The 18,930-nt window shown below is 45.4% G+C and overlaps 1 protein-coding gene across 1 annotated transcript in view; it reads right to left on the bottom strand.

The window, feature by feature from the left end:
- LOC115472547 (kynurenine--oxoglutarate transaminase 1-like) overlaps nt 1-18,930 on the bottom strand; it is a 39,766-nt gene that overhangs the window by 20,647 nt on the left and 189 nt on the right. The window contains exon 2 of the mRNA XM_030206842.1: nt 5,604-5,723. Coding sequence (XP_030062702.1) covers nt 5,604-5,687 — 84 coding nt within the window. The 5' untranslated portion in view covers nt 5,688-5,723. The remainder of the gene's footprint in view (nt 1-5,603; nt 5,724-18,930) is intronic.

The raw sequence follows: 18,930 nt of genomic DNA, 5'->3' as shown, positions 1-18,930 counted from the left end.
CCCCCCCCACACCCTCCCCCCTCCCCCCGCCCCTCCCTCTCGTGCCCCAGGGCTTGGACTCTGATAGTCCTAGGGCACCCCCCCCTCCCCCCCTAGTGAAGCCATATATATATCGTTTGGACGCTCTCTGGGATTCCTTATATTATCCTCTTACCCTTTATTCAGAAGCAAGCTTCGCCCCTTAGAACTCAATGTCTGTAAATAGGGGCCCCAAATCTGTGTGAACCGTGCTAAGCTCTTCGGGGACCCCTTAGCCCCCCTGGCTTCCCAAGTAGCCAACAAATGTACTTGATTTCTCCAATGCCAGTAGGCTGGCACCTCCGGTACCGTCCAGTATTGTAAAATGCTTTTCTGGGCCACCAAGCACATTTTACGGCTCAGGATCCGAGCTGTCTTGGAGCACCTACCAAATGCCCCTTGCGTGTTCAGCACAAAGTGTTCCCAGGATCCTATCACAGGGGTCCCCAATATTTGAGTTAAGAATTTAGTAATCTCCCCCCAGAAAGCCTTCACTCCGGGGCATGCCCATAAGGCATGATATAATGTGTGTGGGTAATGGCCGCACTTAACACATGTGGCCCCTTGCAGAAAATCTACATGAGCCAGTTGTTGACCCAACATATAGGCCCGTAGAACAACTCTATACCCACTTTCCCGGAGTCTCTCGTCCTGGGTGATGGCTGGGATTCCCTGCAATGTGAGCCCCACATTCCATCCCGTTAATGTTGTCCCCGATTCCTGTTCCCATTTTTGCTTGATTTCTGTAAAGTTTTTAGGGGGCTTGCGCCTAAGCAAAGCTCTATAGAGCGCTGACACTGACAGTCCCGTGGCTTCCATTTCCCCGAAAAAATCTTGTAGTTTGCTTCCCAATCGTTGCCGTAGCAGGTCTGGATCTAATGCTGAAATGTAATGCTTAACTTGGACATACGCAAACCTAGCCCCCCAAGCCACCCCGATCCGAGACTGTAGTTCCTCGTACCCTATTAAATTCCCCTCTTCACTTAATAGGTGTTCAATCTTGGTTATTCCCATCCGCTCCCACTCCAAGAACGTTGGGTTATCTAGGCCTGGTAGGAAAGCTGGATTCCCCCTGAGAGTCAGCTGATCTGAAGTCGAGGGACTCCCCCCCACTGCCTGTGTTAGTCCCTTCCATGCCTCTCGGATGGACTGTAGCATCACACTTTTCCTCAGGCAAAGTGGGAGTTGCTTACGTGCAAGATGTAATAACGAAAAAAGTTCATATGGAGCAAAGAATTCCCTTTCCATTTTTATGGGGGTGTAAATGCAAGTTTGTGTGAACCAGTCCCCTAAGTGTCGGGCCAGGCAAGCCTGATTATATAAAGACAAATCCGGTATCCCCATACCACCCCGTCTCCATCCTCCTATCATGTATTTATATCGCAGTTTAGGTTTCTTCCCCGCCCAGCAGAATTTACTGAAAGACTTATGTATATTTTTCAAGTCTTTGCTTGTCAGTCGAATTGGTAATGTCTGTAACAGATACAGCCATTGTGGGAAGAGGACCATCTGTATCAGATTCACCCTTCCCCTCAGCGATAGTGGAAGAGGGCCCCACTTCTCCAGCTGCTTCTTAGTACCCTCCATAAAAGCCGTATAATTTATAACATGCAACTTCCTCAAGTCCAGGGTCAGCCTAATTCCCAGATATTTAAACGCTTCCTCCGCCCAACTCAAGGGAAAGTCTCCACCCATCTTGCGCTTCACTTCCGCGGATGATGCTAGTGCCTCTGATTTAGTTAGATTTAAACGTAGGCCTGCAAAATCACCATATTCCTTTATAATTTCCATTAAGGCCACAAAAGAGGCCTGTGGATCTGTTAACAGTACCAGTAGATCATCCGCAAAAGCCGCTATTTTAAATTGAGACGACCCTACCTCTATTCCCTTTACCGATGGTATATCTATAATATCCCGAATCAGTGGGTCTAGAGTCAGTACAAATAAAAGGGGGGACAGCGGACATCCTTGTCTCGTTCCCCTGAATATCGGAAAGGTTCTTGATTCCATCCCATTTACCAAAATCCTGGCCTGAGGGGAATGGTATAGGGCCCGTATCGCTGACATAAACCGCCCGGTAAAGCCATATGCCTCAAGTGTGGCAAACAGGAAATCCCAATGGACCCTGTCGAACGCCTTTTCAGCGTCGAAGCTTATAAGTAAGGACGGTGTCCCTTTCCTACCCCTTGTCTCCAATGCTGTTAAGATTTTCCTTAGGTTTTTTGCCACTGTTCGCCCCTCCACGAAACCCACCTGCGTCTCATGTACCAGCTCCGGCAACACCCTTGCCATACGGTTAGCCATGAGCTTAGCCAGTATTTTCGCCTCTACATTTAGCAGAGAGATTGGCCGGTACGATCCTGGTTGCTCTGGGTCTTTACCTGTTTTTGGCAGCACTACAATCTGCGCCAACGCCAAATGAGGCGGCAGTTCCTCCTTGTCGATTATTCTGTTAAAATACTGAGTCAGGGTTGGTATTATGTCCTCCCCCATCATCTTATAAAATTCTATCCGTAATCCGTCCGGACCGGGCGCTTTGAGTAATTGGCTCCTCGCTATTACCACCGCTACCTCTTCCTCCTGCACAGGACGATTTAACTCCTGCACATCTTGCTATCTCAGGGAGGGCAAATTAAGATTGTTCAGATAATTAATCCCTTGGAGCCCCTGGTCCAAAGGGCGATCATACAACTGCCTATAAAACCCAAGGAAAACCTCACAAATAGCCTCATCTGTCCGCACTTTCCCTCCTTGACCATCCTTTAACTGGAGCACCCTACCTCCCCCCCCTTTTGGGCGCGCCAATCTGGCCAATAAGCGACCTGTCTTATTTCCATACTTGTACAGCTGGTATTTATAATAGGTTAAGGATTTGGTGGCTCTTTGGTGTAACAGCTCATTGAGTGCCACTTGTAATTCCAGTAGTCGCATTCTATGCTCCCTCTTATGCGTTCGACCAAACAGTTGCCTGGCCCTACACATCTGGGTGCTTAATCTCAGTATTTCCCTGTTCCGCGCTGAGCGCGCGTAATGTGTGTAGCTAATTACTTCCCCACGGAGCACCGCTTTCGCGGCATCCCAGAACAATACCGGACTATCCCTATGTTCCCTATTTGATGACTCATATACTCGCCAGCACTCCCTAAGCTTCTCTCTCAACCCCACATCTCTATACATCTCCACTGGGAATCTCCACGAACCATGTCTATGAGCCCTGGGTCCCATCTCCCAGTCCATGCTCACCCAGGCATGATCTGAGATTGTATAAGGTCCAATTTCCGTTTTAGTTATTTTGCCAAATAAATCTTGTGAAGTTAGGATGTAATCGATTCGTGCCTGGGTGTCATGTGCACGGGAGAGGTGCGTATAGTCCCGTTCCATGGGGTGCAGAGTTCGCCAGATATCAATCAAATCTAATAGGTTCCCCAATCTTTTTAAGCCTTTGTTTGATGCCCCCAAGTCGCTGCGAGCCCCTTGAGAACAATCAAGCTGGGGGTCCCACACCGTATTAAAGTCTCCGCCCACTACTACCGGTACTCCTGGGTGATCCGCTAGGTGTCCCATTACCTCTTGATAAAACTTCTTATCGTATTGGTTGGGGGCATAAATATTCCCGAGTAAGATTTTTTGACCCTTGCTCTCCATTTCCACCACTACATATCTCCCCCCCTGATCCACATATATGGGTTTGATCGCTGCTGCTACCCCCTTACGAATTAACACCGCCACCCCCCTTTTCTTCCCTTGGGCCGCCGCTGCCACGCATTCCCCCACCCACCACGTTTTTAATTTAGCATGTTCCGCCTGACTGAGATGGGTTTCTTGTAATAGAGCTATATCAACCTTATGCCTCTGTAAATGCTGTAAAATTTTTGTTCTTTTTATTGGGGAGTTAATGCCTCCCACATTCCATGTTACCAACTTTACCATATGTGTGATGTTTTGAGACACTCAAATATATCATCCCTATAACGAGACTCGAGCAGGCGTCCCAGCCTCCGCCCCCCCAAGCCCACGTTCGTCTTCCCAGATATAGTCCACTTGCCTCTTAGCCTTCTGCAGATTTGTTTGCCCCTTAAACGTCCGTCTTCATATCGTGTTAAATCTTGATAAACTCCACTATTCCCCGGACTCCCCTTCCCCCTCCCTCCCCCCCCTCCCCCCACCCCCTTTCTGTACCCTACCCCCCAGTTCCCTTGCTCCCTGTGTGGGAACCATCACGTGTAGACACCCCCTCCCCCCCTTCCCATTTTCTCAGATTCCCCCATAGGCTCCTAACTTCCCCCTCCAATTTTATATCCCTATTCCTCATCACATCCCCCAACCGTAATCAGTTTTTATCCCTCTTATACAACAAAACATTGTCAACTGATCAACACTTAAACATTAATGCTTCCAAACCCATCATTAACTCATTATCCCCATTTCGTGGCTTACACTTCCCAAACCTATGCATTCAGGTCACTGTCCTCCATTTTGATTGTAGTTCCTGCCAGCACGTGTTCCACCCTCCATTCAGGTCTCCGCGCCTTCTTCTGCTTTATCCGCAAGCTCTGTTTCTAGTTGGGTCACAAAGTCCTTCGCCTCCTCAGCTGACCCAAATGACCTTGTTGTCCCCTTATATGTTACCCTCAGAGTAGCCGGATACGTTAAAGTAAACCGCACCTTCATGGCATACAGTTTAGTACACAGGCTTGAAAACGCTCTCCTCTTCCCTGAGACTCCAGCTGAATAGTCTTGAAAACACAGGACTTTTTTATTTTCATATGTTAGGGCACCCTCGGATCTTGAGGCCTGAAGGATATATTGCTTGTGTGCAAAGTTCAACACTTTCATTATAATCACTCGCGATCTGGAGCCCTCTGCCTGGCGGGGACCTATGCGATGTGCTCTCTCTATTCTGAGGGGGCCCATACTGGCTGGAAAATCAATTTTGTCTGTCAGCCATTGTTCCATCGTCATTGCCAGATCTTTTCCCCCCAGGGCCTCTGGGATCCCCACCAAGCGCAAGTTATTTCTCCTGGATCGATTCTCCAGGTCTTCTACTTTTTGCTCCAGGTCCAACAGCCTTTTCTTGAGGCTTTTCTGCTCTCCCTCCACTTCCGTTACTCTGTCCTCCACCTGGCTGGTTCTGGTCTGAAATGCCACACACTCTCGGGTCAAGTCATCCATGTGCGCCTGCAGCCTCTCCAGTTTTGTATCTAGCGGTGTCAGCCGCCTCTCCAACATCTCCTCCAACACCGCGGTCATCTCCGAGGTTATCTCCGCGACCCACGCGGAGGCAACAGAAGAACCGGCGCTTTGCATCGGAGACGCCATCTTGGCTTCCGCCGGTTTATTTCTGAGCTTCTCTTTTTGCGCCGCTTTCGATGCCATTTCGTGGCTCCCGCTTCTCCCGCTTGACTGCACGGCGTTCCGCTCGTTGCCCGCTTTCAAATTATTGGTTTTGGGGTTTTTATGTTCGGTTCGATGCGCATGGGGAGAGTTCAGGGGCCGGAGAGTTCTTTACATGCGACCTCTCTCCGGCATGGCGTCACGTGATCCCCCCTTTCTAAATGTTTTAAGCAAAGACAAGTATACCATACCTTCTGGAACAACCTGCAGCTGTTATCTTCTGCTGCCACTCTCAGAAAATGACGATTCAGACTCAATCCTATTCTAACTAGCATAACACAAGCTAGTGCTCCAGTAGATCACCTTTAATCCTTCAAAAGAGAAAAACAAGAGGAGGATATGATAATCTTTAGCTCTCATCTAAAAACCCAAGAAAACCTCATCCTTACATTGGAGGGAGAGACTGCAGAGAGGGACAGAGGAGACTGGATTGGGGGTTGGGGTGGAGGAAGATATGCTGGACTGCTATAAATGCAGACTTTTAATATCAAAACTAAAAAAATAATAATAATAATAATGGGGGGCAGGGGGTGGCTTGGTGAAGGTTTGCCTAGGGCATCAGATACCCTTAGGTCAGCCCTAGATTCTACAGCCTGTTATCAGTACTGGCTCATGGATTATTAAATTCAAGTACAGAAGGTATTTTCCTCTCCCCAGAGGGATTGCATTCTTAGTTTGTACCTGAGCAATGGAGTCATGTCAAGTGTGTTCGATCTAGTAGACCATACAACACTGATGACCCTGCTCGATTATATGGGAGTCAGTGGCTGCACAGTTCAACGGCTTCCTAAACACTAGATCCTACGTTATAAAGATATCCAACCAGCTATCACCCTCCTGGATCTCCAAATGTGGGGTACCACAGGGCTCACCAATATCACCAACACTGTTCAATGTATTGATGGCTCTACTCGGAAAGGGTTTTAACCCATTCATTTACGCAGATGATGTACCATTTACATACCTTTCAACAATAATATCACAGATATAATTAAAGCCAAAACAGGTCTGCTGGACCTTATTGAAAACTGGCCAGAAACTTTCAAACTCAAATTAAATAGAGACAAAACCAAATTCCTAGTTCTGTCAAGCCCGCATAACCCCACAGCCCACCAAAACGTCACAATAAACCACCAAACATACCAAATTTATTTATTTGTATCCCACATTTTCCCACCAATTTGCAGGCTCAATGTGGCTTACAATTGCTGTAATGGCGGTTGCCATTACCGGATAGCAGAATTACAAAAGGCGTTGCATCAAGGTGCATACATACATGGTAAAGAAGAATACGTTATGGTGGTGCATATTGGTTCCTAAGTGATAGATTGGATTGTAACATACATTAGGTCATCGACTATACTTAAACACAGTTAAAAATACTGGGAATCATTCTTGACAAACACTTGACAGCCAAATAGCAGTAACAACAAAATGCTTCAGAACACTACAGAAAATGAGAAAGATCACTTTCCTAGACAATCATTCTGAATAGTAGTACAATCGACGATACTTTCACAACTAGATTACTGCAATGTAGATTACTGCAATGCAGTATACGTTAGTTGCAAGGAAAGCACACTGAAATCACTGCAAACCATCCAAAACACGGCAGCAAGGCTAATTTTCAAGCAGTCGAAATATGAAAGAGCTACCCCACTACTCGAAACACTGTACTGGCTGCCAATCACAGCAACACTGATCTTCAAAGCGAGCACCATCATCTAAAAAATATTATTTGGTTTGTCTCCAGAATACACGATAAGACTTGGTAGAACTGCAACCCCAGAAACCAGAAGCTACCTACTTCTTCACCTACCCAACTGTAGAAACATAACATACAAATCTATGTGCATGGCCAGATTTAGCTACCTGGGCTCCAAACAGTGGAACTCAATATCAAAGATCACAAGAAGAATCACAAACTATCTTCAGTTTAGGAAAGAACTAAAAACATACCTCTTTAAAAAAATTCTACAACAAGGGGGGAGGGTAAGGGAAAGTCAACTACGGATGTGGAATAGTAACAACACGGAGAATGTTTAGTTAACATGCTTTGGATGGGGGAACAAATAAATTGAGGGTTGGGGGGGAGAAGGAATCCTGGGGGAGTGGGAATAAAAACAAAAAAATTATTGAGTTGTTGAATTGTATTTGGCTGGTGTGAACTAATCTAAAGCTCATATTTGTCTCTTCTAAATGGTATAAGCTGTTTGCACTGTGTTATTTTGATCTCAATAAAAAACGTTGAAACATAAAAAATTCTACAACAAATAACCCACCTATCGATGTCCATTCCAATTACTAATCATAAACTATCCTATAAATCCCGACCAAAGGTAAACTGTAAGCACCACCAAAAGTCTCAACTGAACTACAGTGGGGGAAATAAGTATTTGATCCCTTGCTGATTTTGTAAGTTTGCCCACTGACAAAGACATGAGCAGCCCATAATTGAAGGGTAGGTTATTGGTAACAGTGAGAGATAGCACATCACAAATTAAATCCGGAAAATCACATTGTGGAAAGTATATGAATTTATTTGCATTCTGCAGAGGGAAATAAGTATTTGATCCCCCACCAACCAGTAAGAGATCTGGCCCCTACAGACCAGGTAGATGCTCCAAATCAACTCGTTACCTGCATGACAGACAGCTGTCGGCAATGGTCACCTGTATGAAAGACACCTGTCCACAGACTCAGTGAATCAGTCAGACTCTAACCTCTACAAAATGGCCAAGAGCAAGGAGCTGTCTAAGGATGTCAGGGACAAGATCATACACCTGCACAAGGCTGGAATGGGCTACAAAACCATCAGTAAGACGCTGGGCAAGAAGGAGACAACTGTTGGTGCCATAGTAAGAAAATGGAAGAAGTACAAAATGACTGTCAATCGACAAAGATCTGGGGCTCCACGCAAAATCTCACCTCGTGGGGTATCCTTGATCATGAGGAAGGTTAGAAATCAGCCTACAACTACAAGGGGGGAACTTGTCAATGATCTCAAGGCAGCTGGGACCACTGTCACCACGAAAACAATTGGTAACACATTACGACATAACGGATTGCAATCCTGCAGTGCCCGCAAGGTCCCCCTGCTCCGGAAGGCACATGTGACGGCCCGTCTGAAGTTTGCCAGTGAACACCTGGATGATGCCAAGAGTGATTGGGAGAAGGTGCTGTGGTCAGATGAGACAAAAATTGAGCTCTTTGGCATGAACTCAACTCGCCGTGTTTGGAGGAAGAGAAATGCTGCCTATGACCCAAAGAACACCGTCCCCACTGTCAAGCATGGAGGTGGAAATGTTATGTTTTGGGGGTGTTTCTCTGCTAAGGGCACAGGACTACTTCACCGCATCAATGGGAGAATGGATGGGGCCATGTACCGTACAATTCTGAGTGACAACCTCCTTCCCTCCGCCAGGGCCTTAAAAATGGGTCGTGGCTGGGTCTTCCAGCACGACAATGACCCAAAACATACAGCCAAGGCAACAAAGGAGTGGCTCAGGAAGAAGCACATTAGGGTCATGGAGTGGCCTAGCCAGTCACCAGACCTTAATCCCATTGAAAACTTATGGAGGGAGCTGAAGCTGCGAGTTGCCAAGCGACAGCCCAGAACTCTTAATGATTTAGAGATGATCTGCAAAGAGGAGTGGACCAAAATTCCTCCTGACGTGTGCAAACCTCATCATCAACTACAGAAGACGTCTGACCGCTGTGCTTGCCAACAAGGGTTTTGCCACCAAGTATTAGGTCTTGTTTGCCAGAGGGATTAAATACTTATTTCCCTCTGCAGAATGCAAATAAATTCATATACTTTCCACAATGTGATTTTCCGGATTTAATTTGTGATGTGCTATCTCTCACTGTTACCAATAACCTACCCTTCAATTATGGGCTGCTCATGTCTTTGTCAGTGGGCAAACTTACAAAATCAGCAAGGGATCAAATACTTATTTCCCCCACTGTATATAATGTAAAAGCAATACTGCTACTGTAAATCAGAATGTAATTTGTAAGCCACTTTAAACCGAAACTTGTTTTTGGGTAACAGTGGGTTACAAGAACTTCCCTTATTCTCAGCCCTAACCACTAGCCCCCCCCCCCCCCCCCCCCCCCCACACACACACACACACACACCATTGCATGCATTAGTTATAGAATACCAACACTTACATATGTAAAATGTGTACTCATGCACAGTGAAATGTGAGATGCAACCAACTAGACCACCCTCTCCTAAAAATAAAGGTATTAATCCAGAAATGATTTGTGTGGATAGCCACCCTACACAGACAGTTCAAAAGCAGGTACATGAAAGCAGGCAATAACACTTTAACCTGGTATTATTATGCCAACTATTTGGTTACATACAGTCTCCTCATGGGCTAGTGTTTCCAAATTGCTTAGTTTTGCAGATGATATGACTGGACCAGGTTCCATGAAGGAGATTTTAGGCCAGTCATATTTCTAACAAGCCAATCTGATACATCATGAGTTCAGTGGGTAGAATCAGGGACTACAAATATCACACTGCATTATTCTGTGAGTTCTAAACTAGGATTGGGTAGACTAGCACCTATACCATGAAAGGAATGAATCAGAGTACACTGGATACTGTCTCAGCTAGCGCTCTTATTATTTGTATTATGCCAAAGCCAACTTGTTTCTGGAGTCACCTCACTGTGATCTTCCTCAAGGCATTGAAGAAGAATCCTCGCATGGACTTTGGAGAACTAAATTTTTTTGAATGTGTTACCATGAGGCATATTTTCAAAGCACTTAGACTTACGTTACATAGGAACCTATCGAACTCTGTAAGTGCTTTGAAAATAAGCCCCTATACTACCTACCACCTTATTGAGTTGAATAGTGTTAAAATCACTTATATGAACTGTGCTTGTATATTAGATGTCCAGAAGACTTGTATCTTAACATAGATAAGAATGTCAGTTATAAAACATACCTTCCACCATTTGTGACTGCTAAAACCTCTGCCATCTGTACAGATCAAGTGACTTGAATACAATAGCTATCAATTGGGCAGACTTATTCAGTCTGTGCCCTGAAGAGCACAGGTACAAATCAAAGTAGGGTATACACAAAAAGTAGCACATATGAGTTTATCTTGTTGGGCAGACTGGATGGACCGTGCAGGTCTTTTTCTGCCGTCATCTATTATGTTACTATGTAATTCTTCATTATTTCAACAGTTATTGTAAAACTTTATAATGTTGTTCCCAGAGTACAAATGATACCAATGCAGGTCCTTTGGTGGCAAGCTTGAAACCCTGAGACCATATATCAAAGGTACACTGAAAAGCCTACCTTGGCCCCTAATATCTTTTTGTTTTTCACTTTAAAATATGGATAGTAGTCTTTAAAGCTTTCCACAAAATTGGGCCCCTCTGCCTGTCAAAGAAACACCACATTTAAGACCTTTTCAGGAAATCTTGCTTAAATTAAGAGCATCCAGTGAAACTAAAGGTTTTTGGTGTCTAAACAGATTCTTTTCATTTATAGGTCCCAGTTTACTGGCAGAAAAATCAATGCTTTAGATAATTACTAGTTCTTTAGAGGAAAAAAAAAAAAAAAAGAAAGCAAAAATCTCTATTTTTGTCAGCATGTCATCAGTGAAAGGGTAATATGCCCTCCTACTAGCAGACGGGGAGACAGAGCTACTACAGGCTTTAATATATTACTCCCTGTGAAATCCTGCCCCTCTTCAGTAGTTCTATTGACAAAGCTAAGATAAAGGTAAGCAAACAGAGCCCCCTGCTACGAAAGGAAAACAAGGCACAACCAGTACACAAATAAATTGTCTGCCTGGAAGTTAGCCTGGGACCAGGTCACAGAATGCCATGAACTGCAGGGGCACCTTGCACTAGTGCAGCAAACCCCGCTTCTACCTCCTTTGTTTCCACGTTTGTGCGTAGCATGTATTTTTTTGTGTGTGTGTATGAATCTCTTCTCTTGTCTCATTCATCTTATATTAGTCATATAGAGAGATCCCCCTAGCATCCAGATTCCACCATGGGGAAACGCCAGCCGGACCCCCACAAACAGGATTAGACTCAGAATCAGGAAGGTTTGGGAATGGTCTGGAGAAACTAAAGGAAAGAAAATTAGCAGGCAAGATCTAATTTCTCCTTCCTTAGTATATGCTCCAGACCATTCCCAATAAGTGGGAAGTTCCAGAGCAGTACCCAACGAGGGTGGGAAACAGACAAACCCTGAGTCAACACTGTAGCCCCAAAGTCTGCCTCCCGATGTGCATGCACTTCCAACCTGTAATGCTTCACAAAAGAAAGCAAATATCTGGAATCGGAACAAATGAACGCTCTACCCACAATGTGGACTGAGTCCAAATAGAATGTGATGTCAATCGCACTGGAGTCCGCTTACCAGTGGCAAGAAAAAATGGCTTCCTTGAACCAGCAAGCCAGTGTTGCTTTAGAAGCAGCCTCACCTCGCCACTGTACGGCAAACAAGACAAATAGACAATCCAACCTACAAAACTCCTTAGTGCGGTGCAGATAACAGCACAGCTCAAAGGTACCCTTCTGCTGTCCGTTTTTTTTTTTCCTGTACAAACACAAGCTGTTCCAAGTCTGCCCAGGGAAGCCTTAAGAGCCCCCTCAAAGGGGAAAGGAGGCCAAGGCAGTCACACCCCAGAGGCCGGATAGGAGGGGAGGGACCCGCTGCATGGACCTCCTGGGCCTAAAAGGACCAGGGCTCACAGATAGGCACCAAGAACACAGTTGCTTTTTTTTTTGTTTGTTTGTTTTTTTAAGAAATACAGAAAAGTGTTCAGCTGGTTTGTTGTTCAAAGAGGACCTACACAAAACCCCAATGGGCCCCAAGGGCCAGCACTGCACAGACCTACTGACTATCTGCTGAGAAGACTGAGAAGTACTGAAGGGGGGGGGGGCAGGCTTGCACAGGGAGTAATATATGTGAGCCTTTAGTAGTTCTCAGTCTCCCCTATCTGTTGGTAGGACAGCAAATTAGCAGGACATGTTTATCCACTCCTACCCTAGCCAAGATAATGTTCAAGCATCTTTCTGACCTCATTTCCAAGTCTCTTTAACTAGTTCCTTTTTCTTACTCTATCTTATCTATCTATATGTTCCTTCTTTGCTTACACCCTATGCTGTATATTAAAATGTTTGTGTGGGCATTGTAATGTAGCATACTATGCCATACTTTGCATTGTTGTTTGAATATCTTTACTGCTGTAACTATTACTTATGTTTGACTTCTTCTTGCTGTACACCACCTTGAGAGAATTCCTTCAAAACGGCAGTAAATAAATCCTAATAAATATTATCCACTTGTTAGGAATGGCCTGGAGCAGACGCTAAGGAATATATATAATTTGCTCCACATAGTAGTCCACCTTTATCCCATTAATATTTATAAACATTATTAAATTGCATTCTGTAATAATTTGCCAATAATTTGGAGGAAGAGTGGCCTAGTGGTTAGAGCACTGGTCTTGTAATCCAGAGGTGGATGGTTCAAATCCCACTGCTGCTCCTTGTGATCTTGGGCAAGTCACAACCCTCCATTGCCTCAGGTACAAACTTAGATTGTGAGCCCTCCTGGGACAGAGAAATATCCAGTGTACTTGAATGTAACTCACCTTGAGCTACTACTGAAAAGGTGTGAGCAAATCTAAATAAAATATGCAATGTATTAAAATATTTTCTGTACTTTGTTTAGAGATTTGAATGTGAGGGAGAGGACGCAGAGACCAATAGCGTAAAAACATAACATGAGTTTAAAGCTTGGGATCTCCTAGAGTATAATAGGAAAAAGCTGTGATTCGCTTCTTCCATTCTTTGGCCCATTCTCTGTAGCTATCAACCACTGTGACACAAATAGTAGTATTCCTCCTACTGTAAGGAAATCAGATTTTAAATTCTTTCTAATCTATAGGACACAAACTTGCTCTGAAGAAAGGTAGAGATAGGCTGGTGTAAGGCATGTCACTGGTGTCAGGAGTGCTGGAAGTCAAAATTATTGCTGGACATAAACCAGCTTGACAATATTAAACCAGCTTCTGACCTCTGATAAACTCTCCTCCCTCCCCTTCAGGAACCACTGAGGATGGCACCAAATGGTGGTCAGAGGCCTGATAGCCCTTTGGTTTCTCAATTACTCTTGATTAACATACCTTTTGTTCCATCTGGGAGCAGGGCTTGAGAGCAACCAAGGCCAGACATAGAGGCTCCATCACTAGGGATTTCAAAGAGGGACAACCTATGAAATTTGTCACCTTTCTTCCTGACTTCAGAGAAGCTTTCCTGACTTAAAAATGTAATCTGGAGTTCTGTAAAGGAAATAACTGGGAAGGAGAGAAGTTATTTGATCTCTTTCTGCTCCTGTTCCCTCTCAGTTCTTATTAGGTATAAAGCAGAGCTCAGAGTCAGGGCACTACAGGGGCACTTCTTGCTCTGTCTCTCGGCAGCAGAGCACAGGCCTTTGTTTCTTCTTTTCTTTCTCTGCACACCTCCATCTTTAGCCACCAGAGCACCTGGCTCTGCTCCCTCCATTCTCAGACGGCCCTATTCCAAGGTTTCTTTCTTCCTCTGAACAAACATCCTATCCTTTTTTTCTCTCCCTAAACACACACAGATACAGCCCTGTACCAGTTACCTGTACTAAGTGCTGTGAGCCAATGCATATATGAAAATATAATATACTTTATAATCCGTGTGGATTGCGTATTCTTTGGGAACCCACTGCCTCTGTGAAGTGGACCCCGGGACCATAGGCGGTCGGTGGCCCAACTGTTTGGGGAGGCTAAAGGGGGCGGGGTGGAGCTTAAATCCATAATTGTCTGATAACACACAGAAAAAATAAATAAAAAAGTCACAATTAATACCTTTTATTAAATTTAGACATTAGATATGTATCATATGTCAAAGAATAAAGTGGTTGCTCAAAGCATATTCTAACCACAATTGCTCAACTGCAAAACACTATGCACAACTTTGTCCAAAAACACACTCAGTACCATAAATATTACACAGGGCAGACCTAATACACCAATATACCACCCATACGAAAAATGCAGACTGTCAACAATATGAAACAAGGGATCATATCATCACAATTCTCATGTAGAGCCACAAAACATCCTAATTCATGTTTAATGTGGGATAAAATGTCATACATAAGTAAATAAATATAAACTTTTAATGTTGAGCACCTGATTCTCAAAGTGGACATATTCCAAACACTATAATGAAAATAAAATGATCTTTCAAATACTTTTAAAACTTATTTTTAGCACTTTTAAAATTTCAGGGGTCAGTGCAAATCTCTTTGGTATGCAGTGCTCATGTGCAGGAATTCAGCCTAGTTAAATATCTCCTTGGCAACCCAGGACAAGTCCAGCCAACCCCCCCTGCTCTGCTCTCCCAGCAGGTAATCAAATTACAACTGGTTACAAAAGGCTAGAGACGGCTTTCACTGTAGCTGCTGCTATTTAAACCCCCCAGAGCAGCGGGACTCGCCAGAGAACTACTACTACTATTTAGCATTTCTATAGAAACAGCTGATCCATCCTGCTGTGGCTGGGGAGGCATAGCCTCCCCAAGCCTCTTATACCGGGTGCCTATGCCCGGGACGAACCCTAGACAACGATAGCTGACATCTTGGGTGCTCGTCTCGGTTTCAAAAAGAGGATCTCCAGCTGGGTAAGTAAGACATTGTTTTGCTTTCTGCATGTTTGCATATGTACTTCTAGGCTTGTTAAGGGGGATTGAAAGTTGAAGTAATTTAATGCTGTGTTTGGGGCTGCTCAGAAAAGACTGATAGATCTTCCAACTTTATTGGAAGGGGTACCAAGTGAAACAGTCCCACATTTTTAAACACTACATATCTGTCTTTGGTAATGACTTAATTTTCTGTCACTTTGAACTATTTCTCTATATCCGGCCAGTCTCTGTCTTGGTGAAAAGTCAGCTCTGCCTGACAGGAACCAACAGTTGGCATATCTAATTTAACACCTGCCTTGCTTAATCTATATTCATTCTAAACTGTCTCTCCAGCTCCTCTACTTTATAAAGAGGGCCTTTCCAAATCCAAGAGCTACACAGACCTAGTTCCATATGTATATCTATTACGAAACTAGCCAGGCCCCGGTACCAATTAAAGTATTCTTCAGCAGCCTCAACCATGGACGCTTTTGATCTTAAAGAACTAAAAGTTATGGTACAGACTTATTGTAACAAAAAGGGAGGGCTATTTGAAGGGGAATTCCCAGAGGATTCCTGGTATGACATTCAAAAACAAATGGTACACCATTCCCAAGAGTTCAAAAAGAAAACTAATAAACGGAAATGCCTTTTTATACAAGGCCTGTGTAGGGGACTAATTACTTTGAAACAGCAAAATGCAGACCTGACCACTCAGTTAACCAGGGGCCTTGAGGACACACAAGTGTGCATCCCAACCCTAGACAATGATAGCTGACAACTGGCACCACATCAAAAAGCAAGCACTTGTTAACCATCTCCTCCAGATAAGGGTGTGGATATAGCAGAGGTTCCTAGTATACTGTTAACATATGTAAAATGATTTGCCCAAAGGCATAAGGAGTGTTATGTATAATTTTAGGTCCTTATTTATTAACTAGTAAAAAAGGCCCGTTTCTGACACAAATGAAACGGGCGCTAGCAAGGTTTTCCTCGGAGTGTGTATGTTTGGGAGAGTGTATGTGAGAGTGACTGTTTGAGAGTCGGAGTGAAAGTGTGATTGTGTGAGAGAGAGCGTGAGTCTGGGTGTGAGTGTGTTTGTGAGAGAGTGTGTGTGTGAGAATGAGAGTGTGTGCAAGTGTGTATGTGAGACACAGTGTGAGTGAGAGTGTGTGTGTGTGGGCGAGAGAGAGAGTGTGTGTGAGACACAGATTCTCTGTTTGAGTGAGTGTATGAGACCAAGCGAGTGTGTGAGTGACTGTGTGGCACATAGAGAGTGAATGTGAGACAGAGTGTGTGAGAGTGAGAAAGACATTGTATATGAGAGAGAGAGTGTGAGCCGTGCCCTCCCAATCCATGGCCATCTGTCCCCTGCCCCCTCCATTCATCCTTTTCCAGCAATACCCTCTGTCCGTGAGCCCTGCCCTCCCAATCCATGGCCATCCATGTTTGTCTGTCACCTGCCCCCTCCATTCATCCCTATCCAGCATTTCCCCTCTCTGTTTGAGGCCTGCCCTGCAATCCATATCCATCCATGCCCATCTGTCCCCTCCATTCATCCCTATGCAGCAATTCCCCTCTCCCTGAGTCCTGCCCTTCCAATCCATGCCCATCCATGCTCCTCTGTCACCTGGCCCCTCCATTTTTCCCTATCCAGCATTTCCCCTCTCTGCCTGAGGCCTGCCCTGCAATCCATATCCATCCATGCCCATCTGTCCCCTCCATTCATCCCTATGCAGCAATTCCCCTCTCCCTGAGTCCTGCCCTTCCAATCCATGCCCATCCATGCTCCTCTGTCAACTGGCCCCTGCATTTTTCCCTATCCAGCATTTCCCCTCTCTGCCTGAGGCCTGCTCTGCAATCCATATCCATCCATGCCCATCTGTCCCCTCCATTCATCCCTATCCAGCAATTCCCCTCTCCCTGAGTCCTGCCCTTCCAATCCATGCCCATCCATGCTCCTCTGTCACCTGGCCCTTCCATTTTTCCCTATCCAGCATTTCCCCTCTCTGCCTGAGGCCTGCTCTGCAATCCATATCCATCCATGCCCATCTGTCCCCTCCATTCATCCCTATCCAGCAATTCCCCTCTCCCTGAGTCCTGCCCTTCCAATCCATGCCCATCCATGCTCCTCTGTCACCTGGCCCCTCCATTTTTCCCTATCCTGCATTTCCCCTCTCTGCCTGAGGCCTGCTCTGTAATCCATATCCATCCATGCCCATCTGTCCCCTCCATTCATCCCTATCCAGCAATTCCCCTCTCCCTGAGTCCTGCCCTTCCAATCCATGCCCATCCATGCTCATCTGTCACCTGGCCCCTCCATTTTTCCCTATCCAGCATTTCCCCTCTCTGCCTGAGGCCTGCTCTGTAATCCATGCTCCTCTGTCCCCTGCCCCCTCCATTCATCCATTTCCAGTAATTCCCCTCTCTCCCTGTGCCCTGCCCTCCTAATCCATACCCATCCATGCTCCTCTGTCCCCTGCCGCCTCCATTCATCCTTTTCCAGCAAATCCCCTCTCGCCCTTCCATGACCCCCCCCCCCCCCCTCGCATCCATGCTACGCTCTCTCCCATGTCCCAGCCTGGCCCGCCCTCTTCTTCCCCCCCCCCCCCCTTCGCATCCATGCCTCGCATCCATGCCCCCCCCCCCCCCCCTTCGCATCCATGCATCCCTTTTTTTTTTTAATTCTTTTTAACTTTACCTCCGTGGCGGTTCGTGCAGCGAAGCGTCAGGGAAAGAGGCGGCGCTCCCGACGTCTAGCTTTCCCTTCGCTGTGTTCCGCCTTGTTTTGAAGGCGGAACACAGCGAGGGAAGGCTAGACGTCGGGAGCGCCGCCTCCTTCCCTGACGTTTCGCTTCCGGATTTGTTTGTTTTGTCGCGAGGGCGGGCCAGAGACGGCTGGCTGGCTTGAAGGCTTCACACCACGAATCCCCGAACCCTTCAGCCTCAGCCTGGGAGTGACGTCAGATGGCTTCAAGGCTTCAAGGCTTCAGGGTTTGAAGCTTCCGGCTTCACAGAACGTTGTCTTCAGAACGTTCACGGTGCGTTTTATTATATTAGATATACATTAACACAATTTAATACATGCTAAATACATGCTCAACCCTTGTTATTCTCAAGAGAAAGTATGCCCATGTTTATATACTGTTAGTAAATGAAGCCATTAACTGTAAGCCCTCTGGAGACAGGAAAATAATGCAAATCACCTTTACAAATAATGAAAAAGTGTGCGCTAACTAATCGTATTCAGAAGGAGGCAAAGATGTTAAACTATATGGCCAAAAGGATGTAGGAAAAAGAGGAGTTGATGGCTATGGAGGAGGGGCTGACTCCATGGCCCACTTCACCCTTATCTGCTGTCATTCTGTATAATACATGCCTCCAGCTGTGAACTTAGTGGCAGGTACATATTCCAGTATAGCATCTTTTAAGCACTGGTAAGTGGTGCAAGGATCTAAGGCAAATGGCCTTTTTGTTTTTCCAGTCGCTGGTTTATAGCTATAAGCACTTGCTGCTGCTAACACAACATCCCACATGCCCTGGGTTAGGAGCAAGGTTAACGGAGTAGAGGACTGGCCCAGTGGTTAGAGCACCGTTCTTGAAATCCAGAGGTAGCCGGTTCAAACCCCACTGCCCCTCCCTGTGATCTTGAGCAAGTCACCTAACCCTCCGATTGCCTCAGGTACAAACCTAGATTGTGAGCCCGTCTGGGACAGCGAAATATCCAGAGTAACTGAATATAACTCACCTAGAGCTACTACTGAAAAAGGTGTGCGCAAAATCTAAATAATAATAAATAAGTATTCTTTGC

The sequence above is a fragment of the Microcaecilia unicolor genome, chromosome 6 (genome assembly GCF_901765095.1).
Source record: "Microcaecilia unicolor chromosome 6, aMicUni1.1, whole genome shotgun sequence".
Classification (NCBI taxonomy): Eukaryota; Metazoa; Chordata; class Amphibia; order Gymnophiona; family Siphonopidae; genus Microcaecilia; species Microcaecilia unicolor.
Note: the sequence above shows the minus strand (reverse complement) of the source record. Positions and strands in the feature narration are given on the sequence as shown.